Genomic DNA, 25,914 nt, shown 5'->3' on the forward strand with positions numbered 1-25,914 from the left:
CACACATTTTTACAAATTCCACACCTTATGCTTAAACTTAGGAACTTTAAGCACAATATGTTGGCATAATGTACCTTTTGTCTGTCCGAGATGAAAGTCCACTTGCTAGAATCTGTAATTTCCAAATCTTGCACCAACAGCCCGAGGAACCAATTCCATGTGTCAGTATTTTCAATGCGAACTACGGCAAAAGCTATGGGAAAAATCTGATCATTCAGATCCAATCCGATGGCTGTCAAAAGAATTCCCTTGGCTTACCACCCCTTCTAATGACACTCGTTTAGGCATATCAAGCGTCTGCAATGACGTTTGAAAGAATTTTTACATGCTTCGTAAGCAATGTAAATGGCCTTAAACCAGTCATTTCCATCCTCAAGCCGCTGCATTGCTAAGACAACCGTGCTTCCCGGATTAGTCCTGAGAATTTTAGCATAGTAGTCATGTACGCACTTGTACTGCTTCACCAAGTTGACTTCTATCATCCTCCGTGCATGTTGCATAGCTCTCTTGGCCTTTCCTGGAGAAATGGTGATCTTCATGTCACAATGCACTTTTTCTATAAATTGGTCAACAGTCATTCCAAGGATGACTCGAATATCTTCCTTGTATTTCTTAGCGGGATACCGTGCATTGGCACATCCATGGTTGTAGGAAGCCCCGCCACACTTATGTTTGTTGTGGAGCCATGAAACTTGCCAAAACCCATGGGCAGGCCTATTAGCCAGTTGGACGAGCCACGGACATTCGGTATTCTTCTTGCTTCTTAGTACCCCTCGACAGTGAGTTATGCAACAAATGTTGACATTTTTTTTCAACCGCAGCTTCTTCCCCAACAATACTCCTTGGTGACGAATTAAGTCTTTGAAGTCTGCCTTGGAATTAAAACGCAACCCAATTTCCCATCTCAGGTCGTTGCGATCAGTGTCAGCCTTATATCTTCTAGTCAAACGCCTTGTATCGTCATAATGCTCTTTCTCTTCTTCATCTTCTGATCCCGAACTTGGTAAGTCACTAGGAAGTTAATCACTGTCACTAGTATCATCAGTAGGGTGCCTTGCCATTACATCCACAACCCTTTTCGACCCTTCCACTTGGGCCACCATAATATTATCTTCATTCATATCACTAAGGTCGTAGTCACTATCAACAAATGGAGGCACCTCCACATTGTCCTCCTCAGCAACATCAACCTTGGTCTTCCCCTTAACAGCCGCATCTAGCCTTCCTTTTCCTTTGTCACTGGTCTTTCCATCATCAACAATAGCCTCTCCATGGTCTTGTGTTATTTGACTGACCAATACCCCAGTTGTTTTCACAACATAGAGGTCAACTGCCCCTGCTTTTACTCCAATTTCAGCCATATCCATGGAGGATTTATTGTCAAATAAGCGGACCAAGCCTTCTTTTAAATTCATCACAGTCTTCAGGTAAAAGTACTCCAACTCACTTACATCTAGACCAAGCTTTTTCTCAATAAAGTCATCTACTTCTAGTTTCGACCATTTGTCTGGGTCACATCTGTGATTTATAGTAAACAAACCCTAACAATCTCCCACTTATACTCAAAACAGCTTTCGAGTATACAAAATAGTGTGCACACGTCAAATTTCTCTTACTTATACTGAAAGCGAGTTGAGGTCTTGAATGAGTTGAACTCCCATCCATTCAACGTGGCCCTCGAACGATTTTACCGCCAATGCCTTTGTAAAAGGATCTGCCAGGTTGTTCTCTGACGCAATCTTGACCACTTGTATGTCTCCTCTCTACACTATATCCCTTATGATATGATACTTCCGCTCTATGTGTTTGCTCGCTTTGTGAGCTCTTGGTTCCTTCGAATTTGCCACAGCACCAGAATTGTCACAATAAACCGTGATGCTCTTGGGCAAATTCGCAACCACACCTAAATCCATAAGGAAGTTCTTAAACCATACCGCTTCGTTTGCAGCCTCCGAAGTGGCCACATACTCGGCTTCCATGGTCGAGTCCACGATGCATTTCTGCTTCACACTCTTCCAAGTTACGGCTCCACCTCCTAAGGTGAACACATATCCGAAGTAGATTTTCTCGAGTCCTGATCAGCTTGAAAGTCTGAGTCAGAATATCCCAAAGGACAGAGCTCGACTGCATTGTAAACCAGAGCATAGTCCTTAGTCCGTTTAAGGTACTTGAGTATGTTCTTTACGACAGTCCAATGTCCTTGGCCTAGATTCGACTGATATCTTGCCACCATGCCAACAGCAAAGCAAATATCAGGCCTCGTACAAAGCATAGCATACATGAGACTTCCAACTGCCGAAGCATATGGAATTCTTCTCATTGCTTGTATCTCAGACGGCGTTTTGGGGCACATCTCTTGAGATAGATGGATGCCATGTCTAAAAGGTAAGAAACCTTTCTTGGCGGCATGCATGCTAAAGCGACTAAATACTGTTTCGATGTAAGGTTCTTGAGATAAGCACAACATCTTCTTTTCTCGATTCCTAAGAACCTTGATCCCGAGGATGTGTCCCGCGTCTCCCATATCCTTCATCTCGAACTGGTTTGACAACCATGTTCGTACTGATGACAACATCTTTTTATTGTTTCCAATTAGAAGAATGTCATCTACATATAAAACTAAGAACACTACATTCCCCTTTTCAACCTTCTTGTACACACACCTTTCAGTTGGGCATTTTTTGAATCCAAACTTGCAAACAGTTTGATCGAAACACTGGTTCCATGATCTAGATGCTTGCTTTAGGCCATAAATGGCCTTCTTAAGCTTCCAAACCATGTGTTCCTTGCCCTTTATGGCATAACCTTCGGGTTGTTCCATGTAGATGGTCTCCTCAAGACCGCCGTTTAGAAACGCAGTCTTAACGTCCATCTGTCATACATCCCAATCCATATAAGCTGCTATAGACAATAGTATCCTGATCGATTTGAGCATGGCCACTGGGGAGAAAGTCTCGTCGTAATCGACACCTTCCTTTTAGGTATACCCCTTAGCCACTAGTCTTGCCTTGAAGACTTTAACTCGTCCATCGGGTCCATGTTTACGTTTATATATCCACTTGCTCCCAATGGCAGTACAGCCTTCCGGTAGGACGGACAAATCGTAGATGTCTTTGTCTATCATCGATTATAGTTCCGAATCCATTGCTTTCACCCATTCGCAATGATCGACATCTGTCTGCGCTTCCGCAAAGTTCCAGGGATCTAATACATTGTTGTCTGAGGAGTGATCCATAGATTCCCCCAAACCAATGTATCTTTCGGGCTCATGTGAGACCCTCCCACTGCGGCGCGGCACTACAATTCTTGGAATAGAAGTTGAAGTTTCTGGAATTGTTTGTACACTTACTCGTTCTTGGTTAATGGAATTTGTGACTGAAGTTAGCTCATCAAGAGCCACTTCACTGCTGGGTTTATGATTCATTACATAGTCTTCCTCTAAGAATGTGGCGTGAGTGCTCACAATAACTTTCTTATCTCGGAGACTAAAGAATTCATAAGCTTTCGTTCCTCTGGGGTACCCTATAAACAAACATACCTCCGTCCTTGATCCTAGCTTAGTTGGATCCTTTTCCAATACATGAGCCGGACAACCCCAAATCTTGAGATGGGCTAGATTGGGCTTGCGTCCAGTCCACAACCCATAAGGAGTAGTAGGTACGGATTTTGACGGTAAATGGCTTGCAGAAAGCAAGGCATGTCCCCAAAACAAAGTAGGTAGCCATGCATAACTCATCATCAATCGGACCATGTGAAATAAGGTCTTGTTCCTTCATTCAGCCACGCCGTTCTGCTGGGGCGTGCCCGGCGCAGTCAGTTGGGATTCAATTCCCGACTCCGACAAGTAGTCTAAAAACTCAGCACTGAGGTACTCGCCTCCACAATCAGATCGTAGGCTTTTGATACTCTTACCATGATACTTCTCCACAAGAGTCTTAAAGTCCTTGAACTTATCAAAAGACTATGACTTGTGGCACATCAAATAGACGTATCCAATTTTCGAGAAGTCATCAATAAATGTGATGAAATATCGAAAACCACCTCTTGCCTCAGTTGACATTGGTCCACATACATCGGAATGAACGAGCTCAAGTATTTCCTTGGCCCTATTGCCCTTAGCCTGAAAATGCCTCTTGGTCATCTTGCCTTCTAAGCATGACTCACACTCATGAAAAGGTTCCTCCTCTAGATCTTTAGTAAGATCTTGTTGAACAAGAGAATGGATCCTACTTTCATTGGCATGACCAAGTCTAAGGTGCCACAAGTACGTTTCGTTCATTGAACTTGAAGGTTCCTTTCGTTTCTTTGAAATTTTCGATGTTGTATTGAGTTCTGATTTGCGATTATTAAACAGTGTAGATGTGATTGTGTACAGATTGTTTTCCATGATACCACGACAGATATAAGAACCATTTTCTTAATAACGCAATTGTCATTAAAAGAAATTGAATATCCATCAAAAACTAATTTAGAAACTGAAATTAAATTTCTTCTAAAAGAAGGTATCAACAAAACATTCTTCAAAATAAAAAATATATCACTACTAAAACGCAAATAAATATCTCCCACTGCTACGGCCGTCACTCTTGTAGCGTCGCCCACCTGGACCTCGATCTCACGATCATGTAGTCGTCTTGTCACCTGCATTAAGTCAGGATCAAAACAAATATGATCAGTGGCTCCAGTGTCAATAACCCAAGTGCAAGTAGACTTCGAAGCCAAACATGACTCGACTACTAAAGCTTGGTGCATACCTGTAGCCTTGCCCTTTTTAGGACAATCTGGCTTCCAATGCCCCTTCTCTCCGCACTTGAAACACTTCCCCGTGGGCTTCTTGTTTGCCCTCTTCTTCTTCTTTCCCTTAGCTATCTTGGCCGGTCCTGAGTTCGGTGCCTGCCTTTTTCCTGCACTAGGCTTGAAGCCAGAGGAACGAAGTGCCGTAGTCATCATGGCCGCCTTAGCCTAGACCATAAGGTCCTCTGCCGACTGAAGTTCAGTCAACAGCTCTGCCAAGGTGTAGTTCCTTTTGTTCATTTCGAAGTTGAGCTTGAACTGCTGGAAGCTAGGGGGGGAGACTTTGAAGGATAATAGTCACCTGGGACTCGGGATCGATCGTCCCTCCCAAGACCTCAATTTGGTTGAGGTGGCCCATCATCTCGAGGACATGGTCCCTCACAGACGAGCCTTCCTTCATAGTCTTCGACATGATACTCCGAAAGGCTTGAGACTTAGCCGTTCGATTCTGAGTACCAAAAAGATTCTTGAGATTCTGCATGATCTCGGCGGCAGTTTCCATGGCTGAATGCTGATGCTTGAGTACTGATGACATAGATGTCAACATATAGCACTTAGCCATCTCATTCGCCTTATGCCATTGTCTGTGTGCATCTGTGACTCCTGCCGCAGCGTTAGCTAGAGGCACCAGAGGTCGCGGGGTTGTGAGTACTAAGATGTACTCATCTGCTGTGAGAACGATGTCCAAATTTTGTTTCCATTCTATGTATATTTGGCCCTCGAGTTTATTTTCTTTAAGTATTGCAGAAAGAGGATTGAACGACATATTGACAATTTATTTGCACTGCAAAACATAATATTTACCTTTTGTCATATACTTATGTAAGAAGTTTGATTAGATTAACCATAAAACTTTTCAAAATCTTACAACAGTAAAATTAAAATTTTGTATCCTCCAGAGGAAGTTAATACGCATTAAAATCTTACAATTTTTACTGGTCACAACACCGACGAATAGTCCAGCGACCACAGAGTGGCATGGCCGCCTAATGTTGCCTAAGCAAGACCACCGAATTTAGCATTACAGAATCTCATTTCTACAACACACTCCCATAACAATGCTCATGCGCTGCTAACAAGATCAAGTTATCCCATAAATCCTGTGTGAACTTCTGAATCTCGCAGTTTCTTAGGATTATTGTCCCCACAGAGCAGGTGGCGATAATATTGGAAACCACATTCTAGTTCATACTATTTATATTTGAGAAGTCCGCCTTATGAACTCGCGATTTCCTAGGATTATTGTCCCCACAGTGCATGTGGCGATAATATTGAAAACAGCTTCATAAATTACTGACCAATTGGTGGAGACCATATACAATTATCCTTAGCCTTGAGGCAGATTAAAGCTTAATTAAATTCTGTTGGTATTTAATATGCTGGATATTTGAATTCTTTATTTATAGTTGGCGTCTTCCAATAAGAAAATAATGTTCCAGTATTTAATTCTTATTCATGTCTACTATAAGATATATCTAAAATAATTAAATTATTTAATTCTTAATAAGACATGAAAACTTAAATTCAAATTATTACCGTGTTTAAGATTAGGAAGAGAAGATTTATTATTTAATGTGTTCATACATATCTATCCTAATTAGGATTCTAGATATATAAGTATTAGGAAACTATTAAATTATTCTCATCCATATCATCTAGGAATAAAATAATATTATTTATTACCATAGATATAGATAATAATAAAAATATTCCTAAACTCTAGATAAATATTAGGAAACTATTAAATTATTCCCATCCATATCATCTAGGAATCAAATAAAATTATTTATTTCCATAGATATAGATAATAATAAAAATATTCCTAAAATCTAGGTAAATCTTCCAAAAAGATTTTATATCCATTAAATAATAATATTTTAATGATATCTTTTAATAAAATAAATAAATAATCATTAAAATAATCCTTCATCGTTATCTCATCGCACGAGATTCGCATGAACGATGAACGACGAAAATACGACGAGTTCGTCGTCGGATCACGACGCATGAAGCGTCTCAGCTGTGGCGCACCGGTGGCGCGCCAGTGTCTCGGTCGCCTGGCTCGTCGGCTGTCGCAACCTCTCGGCCAGGAGCGCGCACGTCGATGCCGCTCCTCTCGGCCAGGTACGACTGGCCCGTCTCGGCGCGTCGATCCGTCGGGTGTCGACGCTTCTCGGCCAGGCGCGCACCTCTCGGCCAGCGTCTCGACGCCCGTCTCAGCCATTCGAGCCGTCGGGGTGGCTCGAGCTCTCGGCCAGCGGCGCGCACGGTGGCGCGCCCGCTCTCGGCCAGCTCCGACCACCCTTCCTTCCGCCTAGGGTTCCAGCTCTCGGCGCCTGGTGTCTCGGTGGTTCTCGGACGAACCACCACTCCGTGCCAGCCTTCACATCAGCCTTGGTGCGGGGGCCGCCTGGGGTTTGCGGTCTCGGCCGGCGTCGAGCTTGAGCCCACGCTCGACTGCGCGTCGCCCCATGATCACGATCCCTCGGCTCCCACTCAATCGACAACCCTATTTCACGATCGTGCGTGGTGCAATCTGTCTCAGCGCGAGCGCCAACGGATCGCACGTCTCGCATGATCGAGTAATTCAAGTTCTTTGATTCGATAGTTCTTTGAGTTCATCATGCATAATAAATTAAACAAAACACCAAGAACATGCTTCGAAATCAAATAATACATGCATACATGAATTTCGCGAAATTTAAATCCAAATAATCAGAACCAATTGAAGGGGTTGGCAGCGGAAGCGTGCGAGAGATCTGATCACATAAATTTGATCTATTTAGCATATTATTTAGACAAATTCTATTCGCGTAATTATCACATGTATCATGCTCATAACTTGAATTAAAACATGCTTTAGCAAATAAAATCCCTAAGACATGCTCACTACGTAATTAGCCAATTTACCTCGTTGATTCAATCAAGAATCGATGATGGCTAGCTCCGTCTCCACTTGAAGATCTTCGGTACTCAACCTCTGATCTTCTGACTGGTGGCCAGGACTGTATGCTGATATTTGTGTGGGCAAATCTCACCAGAATACTAGGACTCGAATAACGAATACATAACTCAGCTCACGGAGTGAGCAATTTTCGAATTCTCTCTCTATCTAGAGGGGGACGAAAATTCTTGCTTTTACAATTATGTTTTTTGTCTCCTTTATTCTCCTATTTATAAAGTCACATATTGGGCCCAGTCAGGGATCTAAGGAAGAATTTAGACATGGCCTCACCCAATTAGCTTTTTACTAATTAAATTGAACCCACAATTTAATATAAGCTTATATTGGAATATTACAAGCAGCCACTACAGAAGTAATATTGCACTGCCTTTCCAAATCCGAAATTACAAGTATTTCGGGTTTCCTTTTATTTGTTTAATTCATTTTCCGCGCTTAAGATAGAAACATCCATTAATTAATTAATGTCTGCTATGGAGTTAATTAATTAACATATTTTATTCTTCAAGAGTGAACTTAGCAAGAAACTCTTATTTATTATTCATAGAGTAATTAAACTCCAACTAGGTAGGTTCCGAATAATAAAATCTCGTTTCGAGCTCCTATTGTGGATGTTATCAAACGAGACTCTCCTCGCGCACGATTGAATATAATAGCAATCCTAGCACCGTTAGACAATGATCACCACTACCCAATATACCTGGATCGTTGGGTGACGAAATACCCGCACCTTTGGTAAGTCAAAGGAGTAGATACTCAATATCGTATGCTCAATGCTAATGTACATTGATTAAGAAATTAATTATCAAGACCTCGTCTTTCAGTAGATAGCATAAATACTTGTCTTGCTGTTAGATCCATTCAGTGCTATACCTCACCAACGTCATCATATTTCAATAAGGCTTAGAAATAATCAGACCGACATTGCAACCTTTCACGATAGGTAGTCTAGGTCTATCTGGGTTGTGAAATTCTTATTTTTCTTTGTTCAGAGCTGACCGCGTACCTTAAATTAAGCGCAGCCCACAACCGGTCTACTAGAACAAAGACTTAGATTTATGTTATGTTCGCTTATACATTTAAATATGCAATAAACATCCATTAAATGTAAAACATAACAACATTATGATAAAAATAATCTGTTGCATTCATTGGAAAATAATTATTAGAGTTTTACAACATTCAATCACTCGAAAGGTGATTTCCAGTATACAAACCATAACATGATGTTGGGGAACAGTTTCGGTAGTGTGGACCACACTTGTTGACATAAATATTTGGTTGTTTAAAGTAAATGTTTAGGACTGATATGATTCTTATTTTTTTCTTTATAGAAGATGGTACCTTCACAACAAGAGTGCATTATTCTGGTGAGATGGATGAAAGCCGTGAAAGCCATGGAAAACAATATGTGGATGGGATGATTGAGTACATGCATAGATGTGACCTAGAAAAATGGTCGAAACTTGAAGTAGATGACTTTATTGAGAAAAAGCTTGGTCTATATGTAAGTGAGTTGGAGTACTTTTACCTGAAGACTCTGATGAATTTAAAAGAAGGCTTGGTCCGCTTATTTGACAATAAATCCTCCATGGATATGGCTGAAATTGGAGTTAAAGCATGGGTAGTTGACCTCTATGTTGTGGATACAACTGGGGTATTGGTCAGTCAAGTAATACAAGACCATGGAGAGGCTACTGTTGATGATGGAAAGTCCACTGACAAGGAAAATGGAAGGCTAGATGCGGCTGTTAAGGGGAAGAGCAAGGTTGATGTTGTTGAGGAGGACAATGTGGAGGTGCCTCCATTTGTTGATAGTGACTACGACCTTAGTGATAAGGATAAAGATAATATTATGGCTACCCAAGTGAAAGGGTGGAAAAGGGTTGTGGATGTAATGGCAAGGCACCCTACTGATGATACTATTGACAGTGATCAACTTCCTAGAGACTCACCAAGTTCGGGATCAGAAGATGAAGAAGAGAAAGAGCATTATGACGATACAAGGCGTTTGACTAGAAGATATAAGGCTGACACTGAGCGCAACGACCCGAGATGGGAAATTGGGTTGCGTTTTAATTCCAAGGCAGACTTCAAAGACTTAATTCGTCACCAAGGAGTATTGTTGGGGAAGAAGCTGCGGTTGAAAAAAAAATGACAACATTCGTTGCATAGCTCACTGTCGAGGGGTACTAAGAAGCAAGAAGAATACCGAATGTCCGTGGCTCGTGCAACTGGCTCATAGGCCTGCCCATGGGTTATAGCAGGTTTCACGGCTCCACAACAAACATAAGTGTGGCGGGGCTTCCTATAACCATGGATGTGCCAATGTACGGTATCTCGCTAAGAAATACAAGGAAGATATTCGAGTCATCCCTGGAATGACTGTGGGCCAATTTATAGAAAAGGTGCATAGTGACATGAAGATCACCATTTCTCCAGGAAAGGCCAAGAGAGCTATGCAACATGCATGGAGACTGATAGAAGTCGACTTGGTGAAGCAGTACAAGCGCCTACATGACTACAAGGCTGAAATTCTCAGAACTAATCCGGGAAGCACGGTTGTCTTAGCAAAGCAGTGGCTTGAGGATGGATATGACAGGTTTAAGGCTATTTACATTGCTTACGAAGCATGTAAAAATTCTTTCAAACGTCATTGTAGACGCTTGATAGGCCTAGATGGGTGTCATTTGAAGGGGCAAGCCAAGGGAATTCTTTTGACAGCCATCGGATTGGATCCGAATGATCAGATTTTTTCCATAGCTTTTGTCGTAGTTTGCATTGAAAATACTGACACATGGAATCGGTTCCTCGGGCTGTTGGTGCAAGATTTGGAAATTACGGATTCTAGCAAGTGGACTTTCATCTCGGACAGAAAAAAGGTACATTATGCCAACATATTATGCTTAAAGTTCCTAAGTTGAAGCATAAGGTGTGGAATTTGTAAAAATGTGTGAAGAAAAAAAATTAGATTTTGGTTCTTTGGCTGAGCATAAGGTCTGAACTTTGTATAAATATGTGAAAAAATTTTGTTTCTTTTGGTTGTGCATAAGGTTTGAAATTTGTATAAATGTGTGAAAAAATAGATTTTGGTTCAGTGGTTGTTCTGGATTTATACTCTTACATAAGTTGGATAGCATAAGGTTGTTTCCTGTGATTGAACAAGAAGCTAATTAGTGTGTGAAGCTTGTTGTGTGTATTGTGTGGATTTCAGGTATGGGTATTAAAAAGATTGACACATTCATAAAAAATTGTATCAACTAACAGATCTTTTTGTAATGTCAGGGGCTAATCAATGCCATGAGAAACTATTGCCCGCATGTCGTGGATAATTCCCGGAATTCACTTGATCCAGTGCTTGGCTCAAACAATGTATTGAGTTGAGCAAGTGAATCTGAAGAATTGTTCAAGACATTTTATTTACTTGATCAAGCCGAATATGCATACGGGGTTTCTCCTGCAGCTCACATTGCAGACTTATTTATCGTTACCCCCTTCAGATGGATCATTAAGAAATAGTTATGGATTAGGACACTTCCCTGAAACTTTGCAATTCCCAGGGGATGGTGGATCGATTCTCAAGTGGATTTAACTTCTTTTACAACTTGATCAGTTTAGAGGTCGGCTACTTATTTGGGAAATCATCCTCAACTGGAGATCCTGAGATAATTTCTCTTCTAGCAGTTCTTCCTGTCCATCTATTCTTCTGAGAGTACATCACCATCATGGTTGCCTGCTTCTTGTTATGATTGTTGTAAGTTCCCTGAATCTTCCTATTTTCCTTTGGGCCCAACCCATGGTAAGAAGGGTCTCTCCTCTTAGGCGGTTTAGGCCACGACCTCAGTTGCTTACAGTAGATTAGCTTCGCAACTCCTTTTCCAGCTTTTTCATCTTCCGAGCTCGGCCCTTCTTCTTCACAGCACCCATTTGTTTTGTCTATCACTGCAGGTGGTTTCTCTACCGGTACATTATCTTTTTCCACTCCAGACACCAATCTCTCCATTTTTCGTTCGAATTCATGCACTGTTCTTGCTTGGAGGTAGAATAAGGTAGCGCCAAATTCTGCACAACGATCGATGACCTCTCCTTCCTTCTTCTAAGGTCCATCATTCACCTCCTCTGGGATCTCATGCGATATCTCGCCCTCAAGAGGTGCGGCGATCGACTCTTCCTCAGTTCGAGATTCCTGCCCTGCTGGTCAGGTGTTCGGCATGCGGGCAACAGTTTCTCATGGCATTGATTAGACGTCACCACGGTTCGGGAACCAGCGGTTCATGGTTCGGAACCGCCGGTTCCGGTTCAAGAAAAGCATGAACCTGAACCGGCCCGGCCAAGCTTGGACGGTTCCGGTTCCTGAACCGTGAACCGCCGGTACATATCTGGTTCCGGGCCGGTTCGGCGGTTCGTGTTAATTTAATTTTTTTTTACATTGTAATTCAAGTAAAAAATGTAAATATACTTGCATAAATAAAATTAGAATAAAGCGATGTACAAATGCAATTTTATTGATACTAATTACAACTTCAAAATTACAAATTACAACTTCAAAATGGCAAATTACAACTTTAAAATTACAAATTACAACTTAAAATTTACAAATTACAACTTTAAAATTATAAATTACAACTTAAAATTTACAAATTACAACTTAAAAATTATAAATTACAAAAGACTTAAAGTCTTGATTATAATTTACAAATTACATATTCGAAACAAAGGGGAGAAAAAAGAAATAAAGGAAAAGGACTTGAGCTCAACTTAAATTTAAAATTTAAGTTGAGATGTCTACGTATCCTCAATGCTCAATTGCATTTTGGAATCAAAGTCCACGTAGTTCTCTTACCTTCCTTACCTATTTGGCTTGATCGGAGGAATTGGCGCCTACTCTTCTTCGTCGGGGAAGTAGTCTTGGTCGGGTTGTACTACTTGATTGTCCCAATCCGGTTCTTGGTCTCTAATTTCGGCGGAGCACCAATCATCAAGTAACATGGTGGCTTCCATGTTTTACCCGGTGAGTCTACTTCTTTTGTCATTCAAGACGTTGCCTCCAACACTAAAGGCAGACTCGACGGCGACAGTGGAAGCCGGAACCGAAAAGATCTCCTTGGCCATTGATGCAAGGATGGGAAAATCTTTCTCGTGTGATCCCCACAAATCTAGGACGTCGGTTTGTTGGGGAACGGGACCTCCTTCTTCCTCATTGAATGAAAAGTGTGAGTCAAAATATAAATCTAACTCACTTGTCGAATTTTCCGTCCTTCCTCCGCTGCTGAAGCCGTATAGGTCCGCCAATTGGGATTGGGCGTCGGGGTCATCAACTTGGAAGAAGCCAAAGTTATGTGTTTGACGGGGGGGTCTAGGTCTCACTTGGGGGGTACTGTTGTACTTGGCTTCGTAATCGTGAAAGAGAGCCTGCAAGTCGAACTCAAAACTTCTTTAGAGGGTTAGGAGGTGGGGGAGGTTTATTTGGAATGTTTGGGCTAGGTTTATGTAGTTGTCGTCGTCCTCGTCATTGTGCAAAGCTCAGAGTGGTTCAAGATCAATAGAAGCCAAATTGTTGTAATAAAATTCTAAAATTTTAAAAGTACCAACTAGTTTCCACTTTGGATCCAAAACTTTGGCAAGCAAAAAAACCATTGGGATCTCATTGAAATACTTGAGCCATTTTTCAACCATGTAATATAAATCACACATTAACTCAAGATTCTTTGTGGAATTTTTCATTGCAGTTTTAAAACCTAGTGATATGTACATGCAATGTTCTAAAACACGAACGGATGTGCAATAATACACACCCGATAACTCAACGGTGGCATTTCGAAAACCTTTGAATAATTTAAATAAGCTCATGCTTTGATCCCAACAAGAAGAGGTTAGATATAAATCAGCAACAGGGAAAGTTCTATCAAAATCAACCAAATATTCTATATGCTCTAATGTAGAATGCAACATATCATATGTAGAGTTCCATCTAGTAGACAGGTCTAAAGTAAAAGTTGTGTACCTTATTTTCTTCGAGTGGCAATACTTCTTCCACGCCTTGCCATTTTGAGGCTTCCGGTGGATCAAGGATACAGTTGTTGTAATAGGTTCAATATGTCTTTGCCATAAAGACAAAGCATCTTGTACACATAAATTTAATATATGACAAATACATCGTTGGTGAAAATACTTACCACTTATCACCGGGGAGCAAGCCGCAATTAAATCGGGTATACTTGCGGTGTTAGCGGTTGCGTTATCAAAACCAACCAAAAATATCTTGTTGCATAACTCATAATCATTCAAAACTTGAATAATTAAAGATGCAATTGCTTGTGCGGTGTGTGGTAAAGGAAATTGTCTAAAACCAATTAAACGTTTATTTAAAGACCAACTATTGTCTATAAAATGACATGAAATTCCCATGTAAGAATTTCGTTGGAAAGAATCCGTCCACACATCGGAGCAAATATTAACTTTGTGCCCCAAGTTGGATAGAAATTTTCCAACGTCTCTTTTTTTATCAAAAAACTGACGGTTGTAAGATCTTTGAGCAGTAGAGGGGGGAATTCTTTTTGTAGCAACATTAAAAGCGGTTTGCATAGTAACTTCATATTTTTTGTCATTAAAAAAATTAAACGGAAAATGTTTCATTGCCGCCCATCTTACCATTGCATTGGTAACATTTTTGGGATCATATTTAAATAGAGGAGTTCCTGTTTGAGACGATGAGCCAGCGGGGAAGTTTATTTGGCTTTGGGACTTAGTATGCCCATATTCCATGGGGTGTTTTGCCTTCAAATGGCGATGGAGAGTACCATATCCCTCACCTGTTCCAAATGGATAGACTTTATCGCAATAGTTGCAATATGCTTTGAACTCACTTGTCTCCACGGTAGTGGTCGGATCATTAGGATTTGAAATTACCACCGGGACCTTCTTGTAATGTTTGGTGAAAATATCGGATTTCAACTTGGGAGGCATCTTTTTCTTTTGTCGTCCTGCGGAAGGAGGAGCATCGGCCTCCTCATCATTTTCGCCAACTTGGCCGGTGCTAGAAGGGGGGAATTGATGCGATCCATCATCGCCTTCGTCTGACGATAGATTCACATCGTACTCGAAACGTGAAGCCGAATGTGAATGCCCCCCTTGTTGGTCTTCGTCGGCGAGGGCAAGTAACAAGGCCGCATTTCGATCTTCTTCCTCCTACGAAAATTATACAACTAAGTAAAAATACTAACACAAAAATAAAACACATAGACACATAGATGTTGAAAAATGAAATTATGAATTTAATAAAAATGAATTAACAAAAAAATAAAACATATTAGAACTTACTTGAGCTCGAAGAGCGACTCGCCTTCCCACCTCCTCCTCAACTTGTGCTCTAGTAGGGGCACGTCGTCGACGAGTATCACTTTGATCTTGGGCAATTCCCTTGCCCCGATCACCACCACGACGAGATGAAGACATGATATTTATGGAAATTGAAAGTATAGAATAGAGAGTAGTGTGATTGTGTGAAGATGATAACGTGAACAACGTGAGTAAATTATGAGCGCAAATAACGTAAACAACTTGAGAGAATGAGGATAGAATAGAGAAATTGAGATTGAGAAGAGAAATTCTTATTAACACAAGAATGGGGTGAGTAGAAATGAAGAGGAGGGGTATTTAAAGGGGAAAATTGTGATTGAATTTTAAAAAAAAATTCAAATTTCAAAATTTTGAAAATCTGGCGCAACCGCCGGTTTTAGGCGGAAAACCGTCGGTTTCATCAATAGTTTCTGACGAAAACCGGTGGTCGCGGCAGTGGTTTCTGAAAAGGCTAGGAGTAGGCCTGAAAACTTGTCGGGAACAGCCGAACCGGTGGTTCCGGCCAAACCGGCGGTTCGGAACCGCCGGTTATAGTTTGCCAAGAATTGAAACCTGAACCGGCCCGGTGGAACCGCCGGTTTCGGTCACGGTTTGAACCGCCACCGACGGTTCCGGTTCCGGTTTGAAACCGCCGGTGACGGTTCCGTGCCAGTTCGTCCGGTTCAGTTCCGTTTGGAGACCTCTAGCATTGATTAGCCCTTGCCATTAACAAAAAGATCTGTTAGTAGATACAATTTTTTATGAATGTTTCAATATTTTTAATACGCATACCTGAAATCCACACAACACACACACAGCAAGCTTCACACACTAATTAGCTTCTTGTTCAATCACAAAAAATAGCCTTATTCCATCCTACTTATGTAAGAGTATAAATCCAGAACAGCCACAGAACAAAAATCTATTTTTTCATCACACCTTTATACAAAGTCCAGACCTTATGCTCAGCCAAAGAACCAAAATCTAATTTTTTTTTTCTTCACACATTTTTACAAATTCCACACCTTATGCTTAAACTTAGGAACTTTAAGCATAATATGTTGGCATAATGTACCTTTTGTCTGTCCGAGATGAAAGTCCACTTGCTAGAATCTGTAATTTCCAAATCTTGCACCAACAGCCCGAGGAACCAATTCCATGTGTCAGTATTTTCAATGCGAACTACGGCAAAAGCTATGGGAAAAATCTGATCATTCAGATCCAATCCGATGGCTGTCAAAAGAATTCCCTTGGCTTACCCCTTCTAATGACACCCGTCTAGGCCTATCAAGCGTCTGCAATGACGTTTGAAAGAATTTTACATGCTTCGTAAGCAATGTAAATGGCCTTAAACCTGTCATTTCCATCCTCAAGCCGCTGCATTGCTAAGACAACCGTGCTTCACGAATTAGTCCTGAGAATTTCAGCATAGTAGTCATGTAGGCACTTGTACTGCTTCACCAAGTCGACTTCTATCAGCCTTCGTGCATGTTGCATAGCTCTCTTGGCCTTTCCTGGAGAAATGGTGATCTTCATGTCACAGTGCACTTTTTCTATAAATTGGCCAACAGTCATTCCAGGGATGACTCGAATATCTTCCTTGTATTTCTTAGCGGGATACCGTGCATTGGCACATCCATGGTTGTAGGAATCCCCACCACACTTATGTTTATTGTGGAGCCGTGAAACCTGCCAAAACCCATGGGCAGGCCTATGAGCCAGTTGCACGAGCCACGGACATTCGGTATTCTTCTTGCTTATTAGTACCCCTCGACAGTGAGCTATGCAACAAATGTTGACATTTTTTTTCAACCGCAGCTTCTTCCCCAACAATACTCCTTGGTGACGAATTTAGTCTTTGAAGTCTGCCTTGGAATTAAAACGCAACCCAATTTCCCATCTCGGGTCGTTGCGATCAGTGTCAGCCTTATATCTTCTAGTCAAACGTCTTGTATCGTCATAATGCTCTTTCTCTTCTTCATCTTCTGATCCCGAACTTGGTTAGTCACTAGGAAGTTAATCACTGTCACTAGTATCATCAGTAGGGTGCCTTGCCATTACATCCACAACCCTTTTCGACCCTTCCACTTGGGCCACCATAATATTATCTTCATTCATATCACTAAGGTCGTAGTCACTATCAACAAATGGAGGCACCTCCACATTGTCCTCCTCAGCAACATCAACCTTGATCTTCCCCTTAACAGCCGCATCTAGCCTTCCATTTCCCTTGTCAGTGGACTTTCCATCATCAACAGTAGCCTCTCCATGGTCTTGTGTTATTTGACTGACCAATACCCCAGTTGTTTTCACAACATAGAGGTCAACTACCCCTGCTTTTACTCCAATTTCAGCCATATCCATGGAGGATTTATTGTCAAATAATCGGACCAAGCCTTCTTTTAAATTCATCACAGTCTTCAGGTAAAAGTACTCCAACTCACTTACATCTAGACCAAGCTTTTTATCAATAAGGTCATCTACTTCAAGTTTCGACCATTTGTCTGGGTCACATCTGTGCATGTACTCAATCATCCCATCCACATATTGTTTTCCACGACTTTCATCCATCTCACCAGAATAATGCACTCTTGTTGTGAATGTACCATCTTCTATAAAAAAAATAAGAATCATATCAGTCCTAAACATTTACTTTAAACAATCAAATATTTATGTCAACAAGTGTGGTCCCCACGACCAAAATTGTTCTCCAACACCAGACCATAAGCATTTAAAATCCAAAGCAAAACACACATCAAAGATTATACCCCACATGTTGACCATCACCAACCTTGGTCCCCACCAACACACATCACAGAATATACACACATACTCCAAAAAACATTTTCCCCACATGCTCAGCACAATCAGTCCACCACACCCACATGCTCAGCACACTCACTCCAGACATATACCAAAATATGAAAACCCTAATCGCATAATAAGACAAAATCGAGACAAATCAATTCCTACTAAGACAAAATTGAGACAAAATCAAGACAAATTGACACAAATTAAGAAAATAAGACAAATAAGACACAAAAATTTGGAACCACTTTCGAAACGAGATGAAACATGAAGCAAAGCTTACCTTCTCGATTTTCACTCGGAGTTGGTTGACTGTGCATCGCCTTCCTCCTCCTCTCAAACGTGTAATTGTTATCACGAGGATCGCCGAAGCAACGGTGATAGGAGTCATACACGAACCAACTCATGGAGAACTAGGGTTTTTCGCGAGAGCCAGGGTTTTTCGTGAGAACTAGGGTTGAATCGCCACCGCAAACTACGTTGGAATCGTCGGCGAGAACCTGGGTTGAATCGCCGGTGAAATCTAGGGTTCAAGTGTTCAAAGTGAGAGATTGGGGAGATGGACGAGATTGAAGAAAGAAGCTGATTTGTTTTAATTTTGTGAAGAAATATGCGTCGATTGGAATGTAGGAATTATAGTTTTGATTTTTTAATTTTGATTTTATGTTTTAATTTATGTTATGGACGACAATTTCATGTTTTAATTTTGATTTTTGATTTTGAATTTATGTTTTGATTTTTGTTAAATTATTTTATATTTTTAATTTTTTAGTTTTTAGATATTAGACATTAATAAAATATAATTATTAACTCTTAATATGGTCAAAATCGAATTAAAATTCGTTGACTGATAAATTTTAATAATTCCGTCCAATTCGAAGTAAATGTGATCCGTTTTTATTTGTGAAAGATCGAATAATTTAAAAGATAATGTTCGATAACAAAATCATAAAATGGTCGTGGACTTTTAGTTTTAATAGTATTATATTAATAGGCTTCAGACTTTTCGATTATAAATGAAACAAATAACAAAATCTCTATAGCACTTTCCTGAATCTTCTTCTTCAATGGCCGTCTCGCTTGCACTTCCGCTGCAGACTGCAGAACCCCTTTTCACCGCTGCGTCTCTTCTCACACCACCCCTTTCGGCTCTCTCCTACCGACCTCTGCGGCGACGCAATTTCTGCTTTCCTCCCCCACCCTCTCCCTCCCTGCTTCGAGGTGATTCATTTCATCAGCCTCTGCACATTAAATTTGACTCAATTTGAAATTTTAACTATGCTGTTGCGGACGTTTGCTCTCTTTCTCCCTTTTAATTATGTGATTGTGCTAAGCTGTTGATGATATTTTCTGTTGTGGATGCTTCCAATTAGATAATCACCTGGTGCAATTAGGAGTAGGAGTGATTTCAAGCATTTTTGGAATAGTTTCTTATTTGTGATTTCTTATGAACTGGGAAAGTTGCTTCTTGAATGTGTAGAAATAAGTTCTCTACTCCAAGTTATAGTTACAACACAACACTACTAGTTTAGGGTAACTACAAAAGCTTAAAAGGAATAGGAGGTTAATTTCATTTCATTTTTCATATTCAAGTTTGGTTAATTAAGCCTATTATTTGGAATTTGATTTTGTAATTTTGAATCTAGATAGTTATCACTAATTTAGAATTTATTGTTCTCTGAAGATTATGGACTAGTATGTTGCAATGCCCATCATGAATTTAATTCTAAAGCATGAGTTTGTGAGCATGTGTTTCAATTTCTGAAGATTTCTTGCATCTTTTCTCCTTCCAGTGAAATCTAAACCAAACGAAGCAGAAGCAATTCCTCTTGCATATACCTTTACTGAATTCAAGCAGTTGCTCCTTCCAGTCATAGACCGGAACCCTTATCTTACAGACGGTACAAAGCAGGTATGTTCCTTTTTTGATTTGTTTCGGGAGAAAGTTAATTGCATATTATGGTCGCCATTGTATGTTGGTGTAGACTTGGAGGACTCTAGCAACCTGTTGAACTGTAGACAATCCTTGTTAAATACTAGTATTAAGTTGCAATAGGTTTGCCCCCAAATTTTCTTTTACTTTTCCTAGATATCCTATGCTTGCATGGTAGTATAGTCTTTTGTCATTTGTCACTCATATTCATCCAGTATCAAAGTTTGTTGTTTTTCTTAATTAATTATCATTTGAACTCCTTCGACTAATAGCAATGTTATCAAATAGCGGATATGGCGGCGCCATGGCGCTATGGCACGGCGTTCGGTGGTGGAAACGCCATAGCACCATGTGGCTACTATAGCACCGTCATATCCGACATTTGACAACATTGCGTGTGTACTGCATTTAGGAATAAGGCATTATGCAAGAAACATGGTGGTTTGAGTGGTATATTATGCTTTATTAAATGTTTAAATTGTTTTAGATGTTATATTTTTAATATTTTTTAATTTTTGAATTATATATAAATATATAAGTATTATTTTATTTATTTAATTTTTGATCGCCATATCCGCCATACTAATACGCCATATCCCTGTGGCGGTTTTTAGGCAAACCGCCATAAGCCGCCATACGATATTGGTAACATTGACTAATAGGCCTATAGGAGATAGTAAAGCCTTGCTTTTACGGTGTAAAAGAAAAAAAAAGTCATTAATTCCACATCTCTACTATTACTATAAGACATTGAGTAAATGTATACAGGCTACATACCCATTCTGCCGGCTACAAATTGTTGGATAAAGCTATATTTTTCGCTTAGTACTTACCTTGTGATTCGCCTATGTATCTGTGGTTATACTTATAGAACTAGCATTGCTTCAATAGGCAACATCGACGATTGCTGCTCTGGCAAAGAAATATGGAGCTGAAGTAACAGTTGTAGGTATGGTCAACACTCCACCATTCTCTTATAAATATCTGCAAAACTAACTGGTGGGATGTGGTTGGGGGGAGAACTTACATGCTTCAGAACTTTTTGATACCGGATTCAAGAAATATGGAACTTAATGTTCTTTGCAGTCATCGATGAAAAAGAGAGGGAAACATTGTCGGAGCATGATACTCAACTAGCTAGTATTCGCTGGCATTTAGCTGAAGGTAAAATTGTCCATAGGTTGATATGCTTCACTGCATCAAGTATGTTTTTGTTATTATGTTTGTATGAAATATTCTTTGTGAGAACTTTGTTGTTTGATAATATCTTGTGGTATTGTTGAGTTCATACATTTCAGTTGGATAAACAAATGTTGGTTGACTTGTTTATCATCAAACAATGCAGGGGGCTTCCAAGAATTCAAGCTGTTAGAGCGACTTGGGGGAGGAAACAAGCCGACTGCAATCATCGGTGAGGTTGCTGATGAAATGAATATGGATCTGGTGGTTTTGAGCATGGAGGCCATCCACTCCAAACACGTAGACGCAAATCTTTTAGCGGAGTTCATCCCTTGCCCGGTCTTGCTTTTGCCTCTATAATAATTTTGGCCGTGGAAGGTAGTTTTGAGTTCCGGAATGTCACTGAGTTATGAGAAATTGTTTTTCATTTTGATTTAAGCAACCAACTACCAAATCCACTTATCAAACTACTATGGAGGAATAATTGAGTTACGACAGAGCTTGTTTGTGTTTAAAATTATGTGTATATTTCTTCTATCAACTTGTTTGGGTCCTTGTTTTGAATATATTTTTCGGAAGATGGATTTCGGCCATCTACATCATTTAGGGGAGTAAAACAAAATTTATTGTTTTTGGGGCTTATTTTTAATATCCTAGTTTTCGTTTTATTTCCTTACGAGTTTTTATGGTTTTTAAAACGCTTAATAATAGCATTGTCCTTGTTTTGATTACAGTTTTTAGACGATGAATTTTGGCCATTTCACATCATTTGGGGTGAAAAAGACAATTTACTGTTTTTTGGGATTGTTTTTAATTTTCTAGTTTTCATTTAATTTCCTTTTAACGTTTTAGGGTTTTTTAGAACTCTTATAAAAATTGATGTCCTTGTTTTGACAAAATTTTCCGGACAATGTATTTTGGCCATTTAACATTGTATAGGAAATAAAAAATATATTACTGTTTTTTTGAATTATTTTTAATTTATAAGTTTTCGTTTATTTCCTTTTGAATTTTTTGGGTTTTTATAAACACTTATAAATAGCGATGTCCTTGTTTTGACTATATTTTTCGGACTATTGATTTTGGCCAATTTTCTAGTCTTCGTTTATTTCCTTTTAAACTTATAGGGTTTTCTAAACGCTTATCAAAAGTGTTGTCCTTGTTTTGACTACATTTTTCGAATAATGGATTTTGGCCATCTCATGTCGTTTAGGGAGCGAAAACCACAATTTACAGTTTTTTGGGATTATTTTTAATTTTCTAGTTTTTGTTTAATTTCCTTTTGAGTTTTTATGATTTTCTAAACACTTATAAATAATGATGCTCTTGTTTTGACGATATTTTTCGGACGATTGATTTTGGCTATTTTTCTAGTTTTCATTTAATTTCCTTTTAAACTTAGGGTGTGTTTGAATTGAAGTTTATATTTCATTTAGATAAGAACAAAATCATTTTGTAGAAATACTTTTCTTAGTTTTCCATTTCTATTTGTAGTGTTTGAATTGATGGTATGTTATCTATAGTCCTTAATATCACATGTTTGTTTTGTTATTTAAAACCAAACTACAGTAAGAAATTCCAAAATTATCCTCTGTCTTTTTCTATATTTCCAAGGCTGAGGGTATATTAGTAAATTTCACGTAATTTAAGATTGATATAGTGTTGCACATATTATTATCATTCAATTTTCCATGATTATAAAACACCCCTTTTCAGCCTTAATTCAACGGTATCTTGCCCATTGAAAGGGTCACACAAAAAATTTAACCAACATATCAAACACTAGATTGGACCATTAAATATATTTTAAATGTGTCTATCTACCAATTCAAACACACCCTTATAGTGTTTTCTAAACGTTTATACAACGCGTTGGCCTTCTCACATCATTTAGGGGGCGAAAAACACTATTTATTGTGTTTTGGGATTATTTTTTATTTTTTAGTTTTTGTTTTATTTCCTTTTGAGTTTTTAGGGTTTCCTAACACTTATAAATAACAGTATCCTTGTTTTGACTATATTTTTTGGAGGATAGCTTTTGGCTAATTTTCTGGTTTTCATTTTATTTTCGTTTAAGCTTATAGGGTTTTTCTAAACGCTTATAAAAGCGATGTCCTTTTTAGACTACATTTTTCGAACAATGAATTTTGGCCATCTCACACCGTTTAGGGGACGTAAAACATAGTTTATTGTTTTTTGGGATTATTTTAATTTTCTAATTTTTGTTTTACTTCCTTTTGAGTTTTTATGGTTTTCTAAACACTTATAAATAGCGATGTCCTTATTTTGTTTATATTTTTCAGACAATGGATTCGGCCATCTCACATCATTTAGGGACAAAAAACACAATTTATTGTTTTTGGGGATAATTTTAATTTCCTAGTTTTTGTTTTATTTCGTTCTGAGTTTTTAGGGATTTCTAAACGCTTATAAAAAGAGTTGTCCTTTTTTTGACTACATTTTTTGAACAATGAATTTTGGTCATCTCACATCGTTTAGGGGGCGGGAAATACAATTTACTACTCCCTCCATCCCAACTAAGTTGAGTCATTTTCTTTTTTGACAAAAAATAAAACATTCAATCATTCTTACTTTATTACCTCACCTACTTTACTCTCTCTTTATCTTTCCTACTTTATTATTCTCTCCTATTTTTCAACACAATTTCTTAATCTTCCGAGGGAGTATTTTTTTGGATTATTTTTAATTTTCTAGTTTTTGTTTTATTTCCTATTGAGTTTTTTAGTGTTTTCTAAACACTTATAAATAACTATGTTCTTGTTTTGACTATATTTTCAAAAGATAGATTTTGGTCACCTCACATCATTTAGGGGCGTAAAACACAATTTATAATTTTTGGGACTTATTTTTTATTTGCCTAGTTTTCATTTATGAATGTTTTGGGTTTGAAAATAATAGCGTTATCCTTGTTTTGACTACAGGTTTTGGACGATGAATTTCAGACTACTAGGAAATTGGCTTTTTACACTTCAAAATGCCACCAGAAATATGTTAACGTTACAATTTATCTATAATGGCACTTGAACTAAGTGTCATGCCAGTAGATGTAATAATAGATCGAGTGTAAGGAGAGAGCCTCAATTACGCCCATAAATGACATAACATACATTTCTGTAATGACACTTCAACGTGACACTAAATACCATCTAAAACTACACTAACATAATACAAGTGGTAATTTACAAAATAGCACATATAAATATTAATAAATACAATTATTCCTATAATTGTTTGTAATGTATATTTTAACCCACAAATTTCTGTAATTTACGTATTCATCCATAATTAATTATGAATTAGAATTTTCATTAAATATATAGTACATATTTTTATTCCAACGAACAAAATTCATATTATTAATCATTAAACAAAACTTCAAAAAGAACTCTATTCAAACAAAACGTCAAATTTGAACATATAAAAATGTAAAGTATCTAATCACAGATCTCATTTTGACTAACAATGCAAATCTTCTAATGGAATTGAATGCATGAGTGAAGACATATGGGGACAAAATATCTTATTGCTTGCTTATAAGTGGCGCGGTCTTTGCAATATATGTCATTGTCCAAAACTAATGCATAACGGCCATTTCTCATCAATGACACTAGAAGCCGCAATTAAAAAATAAATTAATAATTATGTACACCTTCAATTTAATATGCAATATATAACTCAATCAAGCACATAGAGAGACATACAGGGGAATTGAAAGATCCAGCTTTAAAGCGATGGGGACGAGTGGACCCTTTTTTCACTAAGTTACATTCACAAGAAGTGGCGGCAGTTTAGTAAGATGAAGAATCATTTGAAAAGCAGAAACACTTAATATTGATTTCTACTGTACAAAAAGTGGCTCAGAGAATGCATCATAGCATCAAAGATGCAAGATTAGCCTTTGCTACAAACAGTCATCATCTCGTACTTTAGAATAATAGAGCAACTAATAAATAGAAACATGTTACCGTGTGCTCGTTACTTATTAAGCGGCATACACTTATTTTTGGAGGAGGGTTGTCTTTTATAACCCAAATAATAAAAATTAAAAAAAATAAACGTTTTGAATTTTACTAATTTATTGTCAAGATATATTACGTCAACATGATGAGGTCAATCATCGTTGACAGAGTCTTCAGTTTCAGTTGTCTTTCTCAACATTTCTCCTGAACACATCATATTTTCATTGCATATATGTAGTGTAATCAAATATGCAGCCATCAATAGCCAAATGCTATTGCTAGATATCACAAAGTTAAATCAATCATAGAGTTGTTATTCAAAAGCTAATCCAAAAGAAACAGTACTCCGACTATGAAATATTCATGACCTATCCGAATATTCAACAATCTATCTTGTATCCCAGCATGTGAAATCAATTATCTAATTTTGAAATTAACTTAAGGCCAATGATCGAGCTAAGTAGTTTAGAGTATCATACATTTTTCTAAACCATAATCATCATGAATGAGTTTCCTCTAAAAAATCACAGTCCAAAAAGTAGAGAAACCAATAAGAAGTGAAATATCAAGCTAGTTTTGTTGAGTTCTTACAACATACATCGACATGCTTTTTGCTTAAGGCAAGACGCCTTATGGTCTTTTTAGAGAGAGATGCTCCTCCTTCTCTCTAACAATCCCCTCACCCCAAGCCCACCGTCACCGATCCCCGCAACCACCTCCCGCCCAAATCTCACCGCACCCCAAGACTACACAACATCGGTTACTTTTGCCACCCGACGAGCCACGCACCACCAACCCTCCGTCGGCCTCGTCGTGGATTTGTCTACCTCCAACCAAGTTGGAACCCCGACCATGGAGGGAGACCCGCCGAATGATACACCACCCCCCGAGGGAGAACGAACCCTTTCAGACCAGCTAAT

At 38.8% G+C, this 25,914-nt stretch overlaps 2 protein-coding genes across 2 annotated transcripts; both read left to right on the forward strand.

Annotated features, from left to right (window-relative positions):
* The first annotated feature begins 9,131 nt into the window (after positions 1 to 9,131).
* On the forward strand, positions 9,132 to 11,140 carry LOC121770419. Its single transcript, XM_042167149.1, has 3 exons — positions 9,132 to 9,875; positions 10,024 to 10,638; positions 11,042 to 11,140. Exons 1-3 carry the CDS (start codon positions 9,132 to 9,134, stop codon positions 11,138 to 11,140), a joined length of 1,458 nt encoding a protein of 485 aa, XP_042023083.1.
* Positions 11,141 to 18,917: 7,777 nt separating this feature from the next.
* On the forward strand, positions 18,918 to 21,551 carry LOC121769979. Its single transcript, XM_042166764.1, has 5 exons — positions 18,918 to 19,123; positions 19,696 to 19,814; positions 20,727 to 20,784; positions 20,922 to 20,999; positions 21,181 to 21,551. The coding sequence occupies exons 1-5, from the start codon at positions 18,970 to 18,972 to the stop codon at positions 21,372 to 21,374; spliced, it is 603 nt and encodes a 200-aa protein (XP_042022698.1). The 5' UTR covers positions 18,918 to 18,969; the 3' UTR covers positions 21,375 to 21,551.
* Positions 21,552 to 25,914: the final 4,363 nt, after the last annotated feature.

The sequence above is a fragment of the Salvia splendens genome, chromosome 16 (assembly GCF_004379255.2).
Source record: "Salvia splendens isolate huo1 chromosome 16, SspV2, whole genome shotgun sequence".
NCBI classification, from domain to species: Eukaryota; Viridiplantae; Streptophyta; class Magnoliopsida; order Lamiales; family Lamiaceae; genus Salvia; species Salvia splendens.